Source organism: Squalius cephalus (assembly GCF_949319135.1).
Source record: "Squalius cephalus genome assembly, chromosome: 17".
Lineage (NCBI taxonomy): Eukaryota > Metazoa > Chordata > Actinopteri > Cypriniformes > Leuciscidae > Squalius > Squalius cephalus.
In genome coordinates, this window is record NC_137138.1 from 5,621,578 (window position 1) to 5,638,435 (window position 16,858).

At 35.6% G+C, this 16,858-nt stretch overlaps 2 protein-coding genes across 3 annotated transcripts in view; both read left to right on the forward strand.

Moving 5' to 3' along the window:
* Window positions 1-5,894, forward strand: part of lrrc8aa (leucine rich repeat containing 8 VRAC subunit Aa) — a 28,861-nt gene extending 22,967 nt beyond the window's left edge. For both annotated transcript variants that reach the window (XM_079847696.1, XM_079847695.1), the window contains one exon: window positions 4,277-5,894. In XM_079847696.1, the coding sequence (XP_079703822.1) occupies window positions 4,277-4,552 (276 nt within the window). In that variant the 3' untranslated portion in view covers window positions 4,553-5,894. The remainder of the gene's footprint in view (window positions 1-4,276) is intronic.
* Window positions 5,895-9,144: 3,250 nt separating this feature from the next.
* Window positions 9,145-15,871, forward strand: phyhd1 (phytanoyl-CoA dioxygenase domain containing 1). The gene is made up of 11 exons (XM_079847322.1): window positions 9,145-9,280; window positions 10,417-10,575; window positions 10,835-10,910; window positions 10,982-11,029; window positions 11,935-11,990; window positions 12,265-12,327; window positions 12,425-12,446; window positions 12,523-12,651; window positions 12,775-12,891; window positions 15,322-15,448; window positions 15,531-15,871. The coding sequence occupies exons 1-11, from the start codon at window positions 9,248-9,250 to the stop codon at window positions 15,574-15,576; spliced, it is 876 nt and encodes a 291-aa protein (XP_079703448.1). The 5' UTR covers window positions 9,145-9,247; the 3' UTR covers window positions 15,577-15,871.
* Window positions 15,872-16,858: the final 987 nt, after the last annotated feature.

The window sequence follows — 16,858 nt, forward strand, 5'->3', positions numbered from 1 at the left end:
ATTATGCAGCAACACAAAACCTGTCTCTCTCTCATGTGTTTTGAGTTTGACATGCACTTGTGGTTGTTTTTAGTAATGGGCGTACTTGAGAGAGTGTGTGTGGCATGTTTCTGAAAATAGCGGGTTTATGGGACCCCCTGTCGAGAAGTGTGAACACCAGGGTTATTATAGTACACTAAAACCATAAAAAACAATCTTGTTACTTAAAATAAAATAAACATTAACAAAAAAATGTAAATAATATAAATATAATTTATATATATATATATATATATATATATATATATATATATATATATATATATATATATATATATATATATATATATATATATATATATACATATACACACTCACCTAAAGGATTATTAGGAACACCTGTTCAACTTCTCATTAATGCAATTATCTAATCAACCAATCACATGGCAGTTGCTTCAATGCATTTAGGGGTGTGGTCCTGGTCAAGACAATCTCCTGAACTCCAAACTGAATGTCAGAATGGGAAAGAAAATATCAGATCTGCCCAAACTCTAACACTTTTTAAAACTTCTTTGAAAACGCATTTCTTTTCGCTAGCTTTTAATATTCCCTGATGTGTCTGATTTTTTCTCTTTGATGTGTATCTTTTGCTGGTTTCTGTGCTTGTATTGTCTACCCTTATTGGCCTTGTTAAGCACTTTGGTCAACGCCAGTTGTTTTTAAATGTGCTATACAAATAAAATTGTATTGTATTGTATTGTATAAAGAAAGGTGATTTAAGCAATTTTGAGCGTGGCATGGTTGTTGGTGCCAGACGGGCCGGTCTGAGTATTTCACAATCTGCTCAGTTACTGGGATTTTCACGCACAACCATTTCTAGGGTTTACAAAGAATGGTGTGAAAAGGGAAAAACATCCAGTATGCGGCAGTCCTGTGGGCGAAAATGCCTTGTTGATGCTAGAGGTCAGAGGAGAATGGGCCGACTGATTCAAGCTGATAGAAGAGCAACTTTGACTGAAATAACTACTCGTTACAACCGAGGTATGCAGCAAAGCATTTGTGAAGCCACAACACGCACAACCTTGAGGCGGATGGGCTACAACAGCAGAAGACCCCACCGGGTACCACTCATCTCCACTACAAAGACAGTTGATGACTGGAAAAATGTTGCCTGGTCTGATGAGTCTCGATTTCTGTTGAGACATTCAGATGGTAGAGTCAGAATTTGGCGTAAACAGAAGGAGAACATGGATCCATCATGCCTTGTTACCACTGTGCAGGCTGGTGGTGGTGGTGTAATGGTGTGGGGGATGTTTTCTTGGCACACTTTAGGCCCCTTAGTGCCAATTGGGCATCGTTTAAATGCCACGGCCTACCTGAGCATTGTTTCTGACCATGTCCATCCCTTTATGACCACCATGTACCCATCCTCTGATGGCTACTTCCAGCAGGATAATGCACCATGTCACAAAGCTTGAATCATTTCAAATTGGTTTCTTGAACATGACAATGAGTTCACTGTACTAAAATGGCCCCCACAGTCACCAGATCTCAACCCAATAGAGCATCTTTGGGATGTGGTGGAACGGGAGCTTCGTGCCCTGGATGTGCATCCCACAAATCTCCATCAACTGCAAGATGCTATCCTATCAATATGGGCCAACATTTCTAAAGAATGCTTTCAGCACCTTGTTGAATCAATGCCACATAGAATTAAGGCAGTTCTGAAGGCGAAAGGGGGTCAAACACAGTATTAGTATGGTGTTCCTAATAATCCTTTAGGTGAGTGTGTGTATATATATATATATATATATATATATATATATATATATATATATATATATATATATATATATATATATATAATAGGCTATATATATATATACACATACTAATTAAAACTGAAATAAAAATTTATAAAACTATAGACAAGACCATTTGGTCTATGACCTAATGGAAAATCTAAAAAAAAAATTCAAAATATTAATAAAAACTACAATAGTATCTCAATAAAACACACACACTTCCCGGTTCCTTCATTTGCTCATTATTATCTAAATGAGTTGTGTAATTTGTGTTATTTGCTGAGAATCAAGGTGGAGCATAACTAGATGCATATGTTTGCTTTTTTTAGTGTGTGTGTGTGTGTGTGTGTGTGTGTGTGTGTGTGTGTGTGCGCGCCCAAAATTAGCAGCTTACTCTGGAGATAATTGGTTTTCCTGTGTATAACATGTTTTCAGGGTCTCCGCCCTGCCGAGCGAGTGGCTTTAAATGGGGCATGTTGTTTATTACAGATAGATTATATTACACAGCGTTCTGGAATCCTTGATTCTGATTGGTCAGTCGTGGCATTCTGCAGTCAATTATTGTAGCCGTTAAACTGGATAACTGACTGTTTTGTTGAACAAATGATTCCCTGCATAGCTGTGCTGGTTTTGGGTTTCTCGTATCAAATCCAATCAGCTGGTCATTATAGCGAAATGAACCCTAACCAAGACACCAGATAACACTACTGTGACCTACTACAGCATCCGTTATGAACGGAACAAAACACACCGACTGAATAATGGTAAATGAGACATAAAATAGATGAAATCATATTTAGTCCTTTGACAAAAATAACTAAATGGCTTATGGTTTGTTAGCTATTGAAAAGGCTGGAATAAATAAAAATAAATGTGTGTAATTAATAACGGTTCACAATTAATTGATTTAAATGATAGGCCTACTAAAATAGCACTGCTACAAACAAATGCAGCAAACCTGTTTTTTATTTATTTAAAATCACGTTTTAAAACCCAAGCGCAATTTTTCAGGTAAACTACATATTTTTCAGTGCAAATAGAAAAATGTAATGGGTGTAAATAATCATGTTCTTAAAAAACACTTTATATTTTCTGCTATTTTAAATAAATATAATTTACAATTAAGTGTTGGTAACACTTTACAATGTTTCATCTGTTAACATTAGTTAATTAACTAACATGAACTAACAATAAGCAATATATTTTTTACATTTATTCATCTTTGTTATTGTCAGTTAATGAAAATGTATTTTAAAATTAGTTTAAGTAAACATAGACATTAATATTAAAGGGATAGTTCACCCTAAAATGAAAATGAAGTCATCCTTTACTCGCCCTGCTGTTCTAATGCCGTATCCTGTTATTTATTTTTTGGACCACAAAAGGAGAAAAGCGCTCGTGCTCTTCCAGATGAATAGCGACCAGCATCAAGCTTTAAAAAAGATGCAAAAGTATCACAGAATGATCTCATCTGTCACATGTCATATATTCAAAGTGTTCTGGGGGTATACAGTATCTCACGAAAGTGAGTACACCCCTCACATTTCAGCAACATATATACTATACACACATACAGTATATATACAGTATATATGAAGAGTTCAGATGCAAAAGCCTCTAAGTGCCATCTGAAATTTTCTTCTAGAATGATCATTTTTATCAAGCTCGTATATTTAAGTTCAATAATTTCACTTAAATGGCAATGAAAATTACCTATTAATTGTCATTTAAGTGAAATTACTGAACTTAAATATACAAGCTTGATAAAAATGATCATTCTAGAAGAAAATTTCAGATGGCACTTAGAGGCTTTTGCATCTGAACTCTTCATATAGTAAAGAGAGAGTTTGGTGAAAAACAAACTTAAATTTAATGTATTATTTAACGAAATTCCTGACCTCAGCCGTTGGTCTTCTGCGCGTTCATGAGACTATCAGCGCTGCCGTTCACTTCGACTCGCCCAGAAAAAACACACAAGTTGTGAGAAATCAAGATTAACAAAAACAAGACATGAAATGCATCCCATGTACAAATGGGATTAAATAATAATAAATAATACATTAAATTGCAGTTAGTTTTTCACCAAACCCTCTAATATCCCCTCAGAAACGGCATGTCACGTGAGATCATTCTGTTATACTTTTGCATATATTTTTTTAAGCTCGATACTGGTCACTATTCACTGCCATTATCTGGACGTTTTTTAGTTTTATTTCTCCTTTTGTGGTCCAAAAAAACAAAGAAAGGCATACGGCATTACAACAACACCAGGGTGGGTAAATTATGACTTAAATTTCATTTTAGGGTGAACTATCTCTTTAACTAAGATTATTACATTTTGTAGAAGTATTGTTCATGTTAACTAACAAATACACCTTTTGTAAAGTGTTACCGAAATGTTTACGTCTTATTTGCGGTCATCAGATTCCAATTTACACACTCGTCAAAGAGAATCGCGTCTTTAATCGTGTCTTTTCTTCCCCCCGATTCAGATCGAGACGTTGCCGCCCGAGTTGTTCCAGTGTAAGAAGCTGCGGACGCTGAATCTGGGAAATAACTGCCTTACGGTGTTGCCGTCGCGCTTCGGAGAGTTAACGGGCCTGACGCAGCTGGAGCTCCGCGGGAACCGGCTGGAGGGATTACCGGTGGAGCTCTCCGAATGTCGACTTCTCAAGCGCTCCGGCCTGATCGTGGAGGAAGATCTCTTCAACACTTTACCACCGGAGGTCAAGGAGCAGCTGTGGAGAGCCGATAAAGAACAAGCCTGAGTGAGACGGATGAAAGAGAAGAAACTCTTAATGTGGTCATTCTGCTTTCCTTTCATTCTTTTAATGATTTTTAATTCATTTTATTTGGGCGAAAAAGCATTTGTTTCTCGTCCGTATGAAGGGAAGTTGTGGACAGGGTGCCATCTGTCCTTAGAAACACATATACACTGATCCACTCATACACAAACACACATTTTGCAAGGTCAAGTCATTCATGTGCTGCCCCCTACAGGCACGGAGGGGCATGCATAGAGGTGACAGCAACAGCAACATGGTGAACATGTGGGTGCGAGTGCCTGTTAAAGCAGTGGCTTTATGGGAATGCATAGATATAACAAGCAATATGTGGTTTGTGCATTATTTACTTAGCGGCTGCATCCAATCAGGGAAGGGTCGACTGTTTATGAATGTGCCAGCTGAGTTATCAAATATGTAATTGTACATTTTAAACCTCTGCAAGCTAATACCCACAGAAATAAATGCCAAAAAGGTCATATACAAAATCTATTACATACAGTTGTAATTAAAAAAATTCAATCTCCATTGCTAATCAGGTTTGTTGGCAAAATCGACAGACTTCAAGCAAATCGAGCAAAAGTAATTGAAATAGCAGAAGTTATTAAAAGTTGCATTTTCAGTTGAATTTGGGGAAACCACTTGAAACATTTGTTATGTTGTACTATTTATTTCTTTTTGTTTGATTTGCTCATTGCAATTCTGCCAATAAACCTGATTTGCAATGGGGGTTGAATAATTTTGATTACAACTGTATACATGCTTTTAAAGACTTTTAAAGATGAATATGATGCCAGAAACTCTTTGAAAATGTCTTGCTAAAATCTTACACTCCACAGACTACGCTAAGATATAAGAAGCGGCGAACTCTAACGCTCTGATGACAAACTAAATGATCTTGGACTGACTCAAGTTTGGATCAGGTGAGATGCACGTTGACTCGAAGGGAATGATGACGTCATGATGACTGTTGTTGTAGCAACGTTCCCACACTATTATGGCCTTAACTCTCTGAGCTGAATGCTGGAGGTCATCTCAAAGAAAAAGTGTACATTTTACGTTTGTAAGTTTTATAATTTTACAAAAAAATATAAGAGAAAGAACAAAAAGAAACAGAACAGAAAGACAATTGTGCAAATTGTTCACATGTTTGCAAGTACAAAAATCCTATGCGTTAATGAATTGTTTTTATATGTACATGTACATGTTCATATGATTTTATTTTATGATTTTTATTTGAACTTTTTTTTTGTTGGAAAGATTGCCTAATGTACACAGTTATGGCGTTAAACAAAACCAAGTAAAAATTTCTGATATACATTCAAATGTGTTTTCATATGTTTCTTAAGTTTCACACACACACACACACACACACACACGGGTCATTCTCAGGAAATTGTGCTGTCGGTGTCTGAACATTTTATTCGTCACTTTTTAAGCAGTTGCAAAAAAACTACAACAAATAGTTTGTTACTAAGACCTATATTATTAGTTACTAACCCTAAAGCACTACATTATTTCACAGAAAGTTTTGAATTCAATTGGTATAGATAATATTAGTTAGTATAGTTTAACTGTGTCCTATAATAAATCACAGATTATATATGTATGTATATAATATATTTATGTGTGTGTGTGTGTGTGTGTGTGTATATATATATATATATATAATTCAGAATGTATTGGGTTAGAAGATAATGCTAGTATAAAAGTAAACCTAATAAAACACTGATGTGAGGTAAGAGAAACTGCTTTCTAAATCATGTGGTCAGAAAATGAGCATCCATTTAAATATGACATCAGAAAAATGTAATTGTGGTTTTATTTTCTCAGCAAGTAAATAAAGAATACAGAATGTGAAAACATGTTTTAAAATAGATTTAAATGTAATGGTTATTGTTTCCATGCAAATTGGCTGATATTTTGATGAAAAACTAAATAGTTTTATTTATACAATTTATATTATATTTATATTACATTACACATGAAATGATTTCAAATTTGTGGAAGCTTGTTTTCCCAGCAGAATAAAATTTAAATTAAAAAAGGTAATTTAAACTTTTTACCTCACAATTCTGACTTGTTCACAATCTCGGAATTCTGATGAAAAAAGGTCAAATTCTGGCTTTTTCTGCAATTACAGAATTTATATCTTGCAATTCTAAATTAATGTCAAGGTCTAGGGACTTTACATCTAAACTAGGAATTGCAAGGGGAAAAAAAGTCAAATTTGCGTATGGCTGTTGCTGGAGGCCAGTGATTATAGTTAATAAAGTTTTATATTTGTCTTACAAAATGTGCTTTTGGAGCTTCAAAAACTCTGGCACTATTCAATGCCATTACAAAGCTGTGAAGAGCCAGGATATGATTTAATATAACTACGATTATGTTCGGCTGAAAGAAGAAAGCCATATACACTTAGGATGGCTCGAGGGTGAGTAAATTATGGGATCATTTTCATTTTTTAGTGAACTATTCCTTTAAGATCCTTCAAGCATGTGAAGTCATGGCCACACGTGGCATTGTTGCCTGAGAATGAGCCACCTACACACACATTCTTTAATGCCACACCTCTCCACACACACACAAACGCTGAACACAGGCTCTCTGTTTCTGTGAGTGGTAGAGGTGAGTAAAGTCGCCACATGAGAGCTCCCATTCATCCACTTCTCTCTCTCTTTCTGTCAGTGAAGTCAGCTGACCGTCCAAATGACAGCCAGTTCAAACAAAACAAACTTTCTTAGGTTTGTATGCACTTGACACTGACTGAAAAGGTCTGCAAGTCAATGCTGCACAGCCATCACAAACTTGCAATGTGTTAATGGAGAACTGATATCCCATGAAGTGGAAAACATTCTGTCTATCTCGATCAAATCTCTAGAATTTAGTATTCGTCTGATATGAGCAGCTGTCTATTTTTTCTCCATTAGATTTGAGATTAAACTGGTGTTTCTGTTAATTGACGCAAACGCCTAAACTGCTAGGTTAACATCTTTACAAGCTTTCGCTTCCTCCATATACTCAGTGGTCAAGCAGACTCTACAAAAACTAGAGAGCTGAGAAATTCAAGGGAAACTGTGGAAGTCACTTGGGTCCATCAACTGTTTGGTTACCCATATTCTTCAAAATATCTTCTTTTGTGTTCAGCAGAAGAAAGAAACTCATACAGGTTTGGTGAGTAAATTATGACAGAATTTTCATTTTTGTGCGAACTGTCCCTTTAAGGAGAACCGTGTGTTGACAGTCTGTGTGACGCTGGCGCCTCCTGCAGGTGAAGAGGTAAAACGCACACACAAAAACCACCGCAAAATTACATAGAAATTACGACTTCATTTCTAAATGTAGACCCTATTTCTAAATTCTCCCTCGGTCTAAAATGTTGACGTTATTCAGAAAAAAATTAAAAGTACTAGATGGAAATATTATCAATGAATAATGACGGTTAATTTACTGTATACTGTATTTACTGGAATTTTAATAATTTATTTATTCATTGCTTTTGTGATCCCTTTTAAATGGTGGTTGTATGGAAAAGAGTTGTATGAACTTTCATCAAAAGTATAGTGAATAGATAGCTTTAAATCAAAACATGCAAAGATTTAAAGGGACCGTTCGTTTACTCAAAAAATAAGACATCTTTATATTTACTCACCCTCATGTTATTACAAACATGTGTGATCTTCGTTTCCCACATACCATTGTTTTTCTCCCCCCAAACATTTTTCTAAACATTTTTTTTTTATTAAATGCAACAAGAACCAGATGTACATTATTAACAACATTAGCTGCCAGAGAAAAAGTTACATAAGTTTTAGTGCTTTTAAAACATAACATGTTCAGTGCTTTTTGTTTTTAGGTTTATGCATATTAAAGTTATTAATAAAATGTGAGAAATTTGGTTTGCAAAGAGTCCACTTATGTTACTAAGTGCAATTATTTTCCCAGATACAACCACAGAATAAAGAAAGTCGTTCAGGTTAAAGTATTTGACAGAATTATTATTATTATTATTTTGAACTATTATTCCTTTAAATACCAGCTGAAAACATGCAAATAAAATAATGCATTTCAGAAATGGAGTTTGCATAGTATTAGTTCGTTAATAATATATCTTATAATGCACTGAAAATAAATAAATCTGTCATACCATTCACTTGAAGGGTGAATCTTAGAAAAACTAACATTAGTCAACATAATTAATGACTGGCTCATACACATAGATGATAAAGGGTTAACTTTTAAGTGAATTGAGAAATTGACTAAACGCAGACAAAGCTTGTATCTCTTTTGTGAAGTCTTCTGAACACTGTCCAATTCATGCAATCGTGCACATAATGATCTGCCAAACTAACTGATTTCCATCCAGAATATGACCTGCTGTGTTCACCCTTTACCTGGAATTTGGAGGCATATATGTTTACCTTTTAGGTTCACTTGAACCCTCAGTGACTCAAGTTATCCATGCACATTTGACTTTCTGGCAGTGCAGTGAAAGAGTTACTGTTCAAAATCCAATTATTGCTTAACCATGGCTACAGTTTAATCGTATTTGACATGGTGCAACCACGTGGTTGCTTACAGAGAGAGAGAGAGAGAGAGAGAGAGAGAGAGAGAGAGAGAGAGAGAGAGATTTGGATGAGACAGCCGTTTTAGCTCTCTTCTCAGACTGTCCTCCTCAGCATGGATGTTTTGACACAACAAGACGTGCAAAAGGTAAGAAATTGCCTCTAAATTGCTATAACAACAATACGCCACATATTGTCCTTGTTATGTGCATGTTAATCAGAAAAGCACTTTTACGAGTCTGAAGATTTTTCTTGCTATTAGATGACAATGTTTTGCATCTTTATATTAAAAGTTGTCATAGATCAGTGCCTCGTGCATGCGTGCAAAAAATGCACAAAAGAAATAAAAATCTCGAGAAAGCATGTATGGAATAATTCAAGTGGAATCTGTTGCGTAATTCTAGAAAAACAGAACGCGAAATGGGCGGGGCCTTAAGTGATCATTTACATATTTTAACTCTTCAGTGATTTTCAGTTTAACGGCTCCGTATTAGTATTAGTAATACAGTATACAGTTTATTTATTATTATTGCTCTCTGAGCGTAGACGTACGTGTCACGTGACATCTGTTACTTTCTCATTGCTGTTGAAGATGGACCAATCACAGTCGTAGTTGTAAAGATCGATGAGACAGATTTCTGTTTCCGTGTCTGGAATAATTGGAATTAAACATATTTAAACGGTTTCACTTATTAGTGTCCAGATGCTTTCAAAATCATCCTGAGATTTGTGATGGATTTTTAATAGATAAGATAGCAAACTATCTTTTATACTAACCATGATGATTCTAACAATTCTAACCTTACATCCCCTTTTAGGTCTAACAGTTTGTTCTGTTTATTGTCTATTTGTGTTATGGAAAATTCTCAAGTGCTGACCATGACAAAATCAAAAATATACTGTCTGTCTGTATTATGTTATGATACACTGAGTAAGCAACTGAGCTCAAAACACATTTAAAAGTAAGAATAAAAAAGGAAAAGTGACGAAAAATCAACTGTATTTGCTCCCTAAGTCCACTTTGAGTTGTTATTAGCTAGTACAAGAATGGTAATACCATGGTATTTTGAAATATAATAATGAATGTACTAATATTCCATTGTATTTACATGGTACTAAAGAATACCATACATTACCATAGTAAGCTACATGTACAAAAAGGAACTTTTTGCTACTTTTTTTTTTGTGATATCAGGAAGAGCAAATGTTGTTTTTGTCCTAATTGGGTATATACAATTTGCATATGTAGACTGAATATGTTTCTGTACTGTTTTCACTCTGAAGTACCAGGATGAGGGCTATCTGGTGCTGGACGGGCTTCTGTCCCCAGAGGAATGTGATGCTTTACGGGGACGAATGAGTGAGATTGTTGACCGGATGGACGTTCCTGAACACTGCAGGATACATTTCTCCACTGACCACGACGAGCAGCTGAAAACACAGGTAAACAGCGTCATCATCATTGCCTCATCATCATTATGCATTTACAGTAGTGTCATTATCAACGTTCTTCTACGCATTACTTTCCACATGCAACCAAATATTCCTGGGTAAAGATGCAGGTAAGACTACTGACTGCAGGTAAATGTAGTTGCCTGTATTAGTTAAAAATGCTGTCATACTACCAACCATGCTGGAAAAAAGTCCCATGTAAATCCATGTACATTTAGAAGCGGTCAAATCATATTTTGTGTTTGTCCAGGGAAATGCTGACTATTTCATCACAAGTGGAGACAAGATCCGTTTCTTCTTCGAGAAAGGCGTGTTTGATGATAAAGGTTTGTTGTGCTGAGATGTAAATAAAAACTCCCTGGAAATTCATCCCATAATGAAACTGTTGTGTTTTCAGGAGAGTTCATTGTGCCAAGAGAACATTCCTTGAATAAAATCGGACATGGTGGGTATTTAAGAAAATGATATTTAAACGCCATATTTAAAGGGATAGTTCACCCTAAAATGAAAATTCTGTCAGTAATTACTCACCCTCATGTTGTCCCAACCCCGTAAGACCTTCGTTCATCTTCAGAAACACAAATTAAGATATTTTTTTATAAAATCTGAGCGCTGTCTCACTCCTCCATAGGCTTCTAAGGGACTGAAACTAGCTGGCCCAGAAAAGTTATTAAAGAGATCGTTAATATAGTCCAAGTGACTACAGTGGCTTAATCTTAAGTTTATCAAGCGACAAGAATACTTTTTGTGCGCTAAAAAACCCCAAAAATAACAACTTTATTTCACTTTTCATTTCCTTCTCTCTGGGCCTCGAGTCTTTTCACATAGTGTTTTAGCGTAGCGCGTCTGTGTTGCACGTCACCACGTAGGCTCACTATTGGCCGATGCTAGTCATGTGTGATACGTGGTGACGTGCAACACAGACGCGCTACGCTTAAACACTACGTGAAAAGACTCGAGGCCCAGAGAGAAGGAAATGAAAAGTGGAATAAAGTCGTTATTTTTATTTATTTTTTGCGCACAAAAAGTATTCTCGTCGCTTGATAAACTTAAGATTGAGCCACTGGAGTCACTTGGACTATATTAACGATCTCTTTAATAACTTTTCTGGGCCAGCAAGTTTCAGTCCCTTAGAAGCCTATGGAGGAGTTAGACAGTGCTCAGATTTAATCAAAAATATTTGTGTTCCGAAGATGAACGAAGGTCTTACGGGGTTGGGACAACATGAGGGTGAGTCATTACTGACAGAACTTTCATTTTGGGTGAACTATCCCTTTAAGACATTCATATTTAAACGATGAAATAAAATGATTTTGCCCCTTATGTATTTGTGTTTTATCCTTCCTACAGCTCTCCACGCTTATGAGCCGCTGTTTAAAGCAGTCACCCACTCACCAAAAGTTCAAGTAATGACCAAACTCCCATGTAAACGAATGTAAATTGTGGTCTTCATATAAAAGCTCATTTGTTTTAATTGGAAGATTTATGAGACACTTTAGGGCCTAAAACCTATTTTAAAGTATTAATAAATACTATAAAAGTATATAAATAATACTGACCCAGACTAGCAATCCACTGTTTAACCAAAAAACCATGATCATGCTGAATACTCTTTTCATTATGCCAATTTTCAGACACTTCAGTCATAATGTGTGTGTGTGTTTTGCTTCTTATCTGCAGAACCTGGGTAAGAAACTCGGCTTGATAAATCCAGTTATTCTGCAGAGTATGTACATCTTTAAGGTAGAGTTAATAGATGATGGCTTATAAATTATGCTTACATTCATTGTAAGGGTAATATTTTCATTACTCGCCTCTTCTGTGTCTGTTCTGTAAACAGCAACCAGGGATTGGTGGAGAAGGTAAGACCCGCCTACATCTTTAACCAATGAGAAAGCAATACAAAATTTTTTTTTGACCTTTGACCCTTGACTTCAGTGACACCTCACCAGGACGCCACCTTCCTTTACACGCAGCCTCTGGGAAGGGTGATGGGCATGTGGATCGCTCTGGAAGACGCTACACTGGAGAACGGCTGTCTGTGGTTCATACCGGGATCACACAATGGTAATTTCAAACGCATGAAGCAGATTCGTGGCATTTTACGTCATTTGGGCATGCATGCTATTGGAGTGAAGCTTTGTTTTGCATGAATGTGTGTATCTAAAATGAGTTTCCTGTGCATGAAAGATGGGATTACCAGGCGAATGGTGCGGACACCTAAAGGCACGTTTCCTCTGACTGATTTCATTGGTCGAGAGAAGATTTATGACGACAATCTCTTTGTTCCCGTTCCGGTTAAAAAAGGTGAGTTATTGAAACTGTTAATTCCATTGGAAATAAATTACAACACTATACAGTAAACATATACAGTATATACACTACTGTTCAAAAGTTTGATGTTGTTTTTTGATGTTTAAACATTTTTTAAATAAGTCTCTTCTGCTCACCAAGGCTTCATTTATTTGATAAAAAATGCAGTAAAAACAGTAATATTGTGAAATATTACACTTTAAAACCAGAAAGAAAACTTTGTCAAACTTGACAAAGCCTTGTCTGAAAGTTTGAAATTTTGATATGCTTCCTAGCATGTTTTATCATGCTGGCGTGTGTCTATCATTGTTTTACATTTTGCTAACATGTTTGTAACAGATTTAAATACATTGTTAGCATGAATTAGCATTTTACTAGCATGTTTTAACACATTGCTAGCATGTTTTAGCATGTTGTTTGCATGATTTAGCACATTGCTAACATGTTTTAGCACGTTTGCTAGAGTTAATTAGCATATTGCCAGCATATTTTAGCACGTTGCTAGCATATTTCTGCACATTACTAACATGATTTAACATGTTAACATGATTTATCACAAAGCTATTAGGAATTAGCATGCTGGTAGCATGTTGCTGACATGATTTAACACATTCATAGCTTGAATTGGCACATTTGCTAGCATGTTTTAACACTTTGCTAGCATATTTCTGCACATCGCTAACATGATTTCACATGTTAACATGATTTATTGCAAAGCTATTGGTAGCATGTTTTGCATGTTCCTAACATGATTAAGCACATTGCTAGCATGATTTAGCTAGCACATTGTTTACATGTTTCAACACATTGCTAGCATTAATTAGCATGCTAGAATGTGATTTGAGCATGATTTAACACATTGCTAGCATGATTAGCACATTGCTAGCATTATTTAGCACACGGCTAACATGTTTTAACACATTGTTAGAATGAATTAGCATGTTGCTAGCATGTTTTAACATGTTGTCCCAGGACAGTCATTACGCTTTGCTAGTGATAGCTTAAAAACTATACAACAGGGCTGCCAACTCTCACGCATTGAGCGTGAGACTCACGCAATTGACACTTTTCACACGCTCTCACGCCACACATCCATTTTCTCACGCACAGAAAAATTGCGGAGCAAAGAGGTACTTTTAATATTAAACTAATTCTCAGCTCTTAGATTCCGTCAATTTTATTACGAAATTCAGACAAAAATACGTTTGGCGCTTGTAAATGTGACGTGACAGATCGCTGAGCGCCTCAGTTCAAGTGCACGTGAACCGATCATCTGTTACTTTTTTATTTAAAGATGCAGTACAACTTACCGAAAGTATACATAATATCGACCAATTAGTGTTTTTCAACCACGGAAAGAGGTCAATATAACAGCAGGAGAACAATTATGTCACATAATGTTACCTTTACCTCAGGAAAGCCATTTAATGACCATAGCATGTTAATTTAATAGAAAAAATAGCTAGAGAGGAGATTTTGGTGAGCACTATATTACATATTTATTATTTTTACTTATGTCATTAAATAATTGTTATTATAACAAAAAAACTGCATTATATTTAATTTAATTAGTTATTTTCAACCTTTAATAATACCAGCAGATTGGGCCCTCTATGTTTACAGCATTAGGTGAGATTATTTTTTTAAATAAAATTTAAAATAAACATGTATCCAAATTAGTCAATATTGAATCAAAATCAGAATCAAATCACAAGAATGGAATTGAAATCTTGAAATTTTTGTCAAGCAATAATAAAAACTGTATTCTACCAGTCATTGTACAATGTAAACATTGTAACATGTTGTCACTAAACTTCATAAAATTCTATTTAGTTACCAAATGTTTTGACAATCACAATTACACTTATTGTGATGCAATATTTGTTTTTACATTCCCCCCCCCAGTTGGCAGCCCTGAAAGTCTTCTTGGGACTTTTCGCAGTTTTGATCGTCCGTGTAATAAAAAATCGTAAGTCGGATCAGTTAGAAAAGAGGTCTGACCCGAGTTGTAGCTTAAAAGCCTCAGAAATACAACAACATTTTAATGTATGTTAAAATGTAATTTATTCCTGTGATCAAAGCTGAATTTTCAGCATCATTACTCCAGTCTTCAGCGTCACATGATCCTTCAGAAATCACTCTAATATGATGATTTGATGCTAAAGAAACATTTCTGATTATTATCAATGTTGAAAACAGTTGTGCAGCTTCATATTTGTGTGGAAATGGTGATACATTTTATTCAGGACTCTTTGATGAATAGAAAGCTCAAAAGAACAGCATTTATTCAAAATAGAAATCTTATGTAAACTTATAAATGTCTTTACTGTGACTTCTGATCAATTTAATGTGTCCCTGGTATTACATTACAAATCCAACATTTGACCAGTAGTGTATTAAAGTATAAATATTTTTGTGCTGTAGGTGGAGCAGTTCTGATTCACGGGGAAGTCGTCCACCGCAGCGCTGCGAACACATCTGACGTCTCACGCCACGTTTACACTTTCCACATTATGGAGTCTCAAAACACCGTTTGGAGTCCTGAGAACTGGTAAGAGCAGTGCATGCTGGGTAACGCAGGCGGTAGAGAGACGAGTTCTAGTTCTCAGGGCTTTTGTGTTGTTCTCTCTCAGGCTGCAGCCGACAGAAGAGCTGCCCTTCCCTTCCCTCTACACCTGAACATCACACACACAACAGGCCTGATGACACTCGATGACGGCTGAGATATCAGGAGCTTTTTAAACGCCAGGATATTTTGTAAATGGACCAAAAACTTACTTTCTTACCATAAAATGTGAATCATTTTGAATCATTCTGTATATTTTACCTACAGCCACGACAGTGTTAATAAAAGGCTAGTTTTTGTTAACCGAAGAGTCTCTATCATTTGTGATCTGACTTCAAAGCTTGTTATTTTAGTAAATGAGAAACATTTAACTTTATTACAAATAAAGTTTATTTCCTTTTAACGCAGCATTATCTGTGTACCCAACAAAATCAATACAATATAGAAAAGGTATGAATGTTTGATCATATGAATCATCTGGATTTCCAGAACCAAGAACATCGCATGACAAAACTGCAGTTCTCATGACAGGAAAATCTGAAAAATCATATTTATAGTCATTGGTGATGAAAAAGATTGAAAACAAACTTCAATAAAGATTAAACTAAAAGTTCAACTATTCCAACTAAAGTATAGTTTTAAAAAAGTCACTGTTTCATGCTGGGTCACGTCTTTTGACGCAAAGTAATTCATTGAACTAAACAATTTACACAATCCATTAAAACGATCATTTACAAAATAAAAATCCAACAATCTTTGTCAAATCCCAATGTCAAAAAGTAGTATGACCATAAAGTAACACATTTTATTACAATTTCCAGGTAGTTTAAAAACAAGTTTACACTTGAGTGTCATGCAAATGTCCACAGATGCAGAGTGTCCGTTATAAATGTCCCAGAATGCACTGCAAACTGAACAGGTGACTGATACTTCAACCACAGTTCTCATGACAACTGTCAACGTAACACGCTCAACACAAAACGCCAATCACAACGTAAAGGCCTCAGTCAAATATCATGAATAAATTAAGGTTTAAACATATATAATTTACAAAATGCTTGAATTCTGCAATCTTTAAAGACATCGCATACATGCTTTTACAGAACAGTGATCTTGTACATTAATATCTACTGCCTCCTACATGCAGACAGACCACTGATAGCACTGAACCATTGACAATACAAAACACTTTTTAAGGCAATAAAGCTGTGCTACCAGTCATTCGTATTGCATTGGACATAAAGGCAGGTTTCCTATTCATAGCATCAAAATAATATTCGAGTATTTTTGTCCAGGGTTATACAATAATAGAAAAACAAGGGCGTTCTTCAATGGCTCAAGTGATGCATATATGCTCTGTAATAAAGGATAAATTACATTTTTGATAAACGGGTG

Bases quoted from the DNA above. Each gene is read 5' to 3' on its own strand.
- phyhd1 (XM_079847322.1), top strand. From the start codon at position 9,248: ATGGATGTTTTGACACAACAAGACGTGCAAAAG. The intron at 10,911-10,981 runs GTTTGTTGTGCT...TTGTGTTTTCAG, and splicing joins AGGCGTGTTTGATGATAAAG to GAGAGTTCATTGTGCCAAGA. The intron at 12,447-12,522 runs GTAAGACCCGCC...CCTTGACTTCAG, and splicing joins ACCAGGGATTGGTGGAGAAG to TGACACCTCACCAGGACGCC.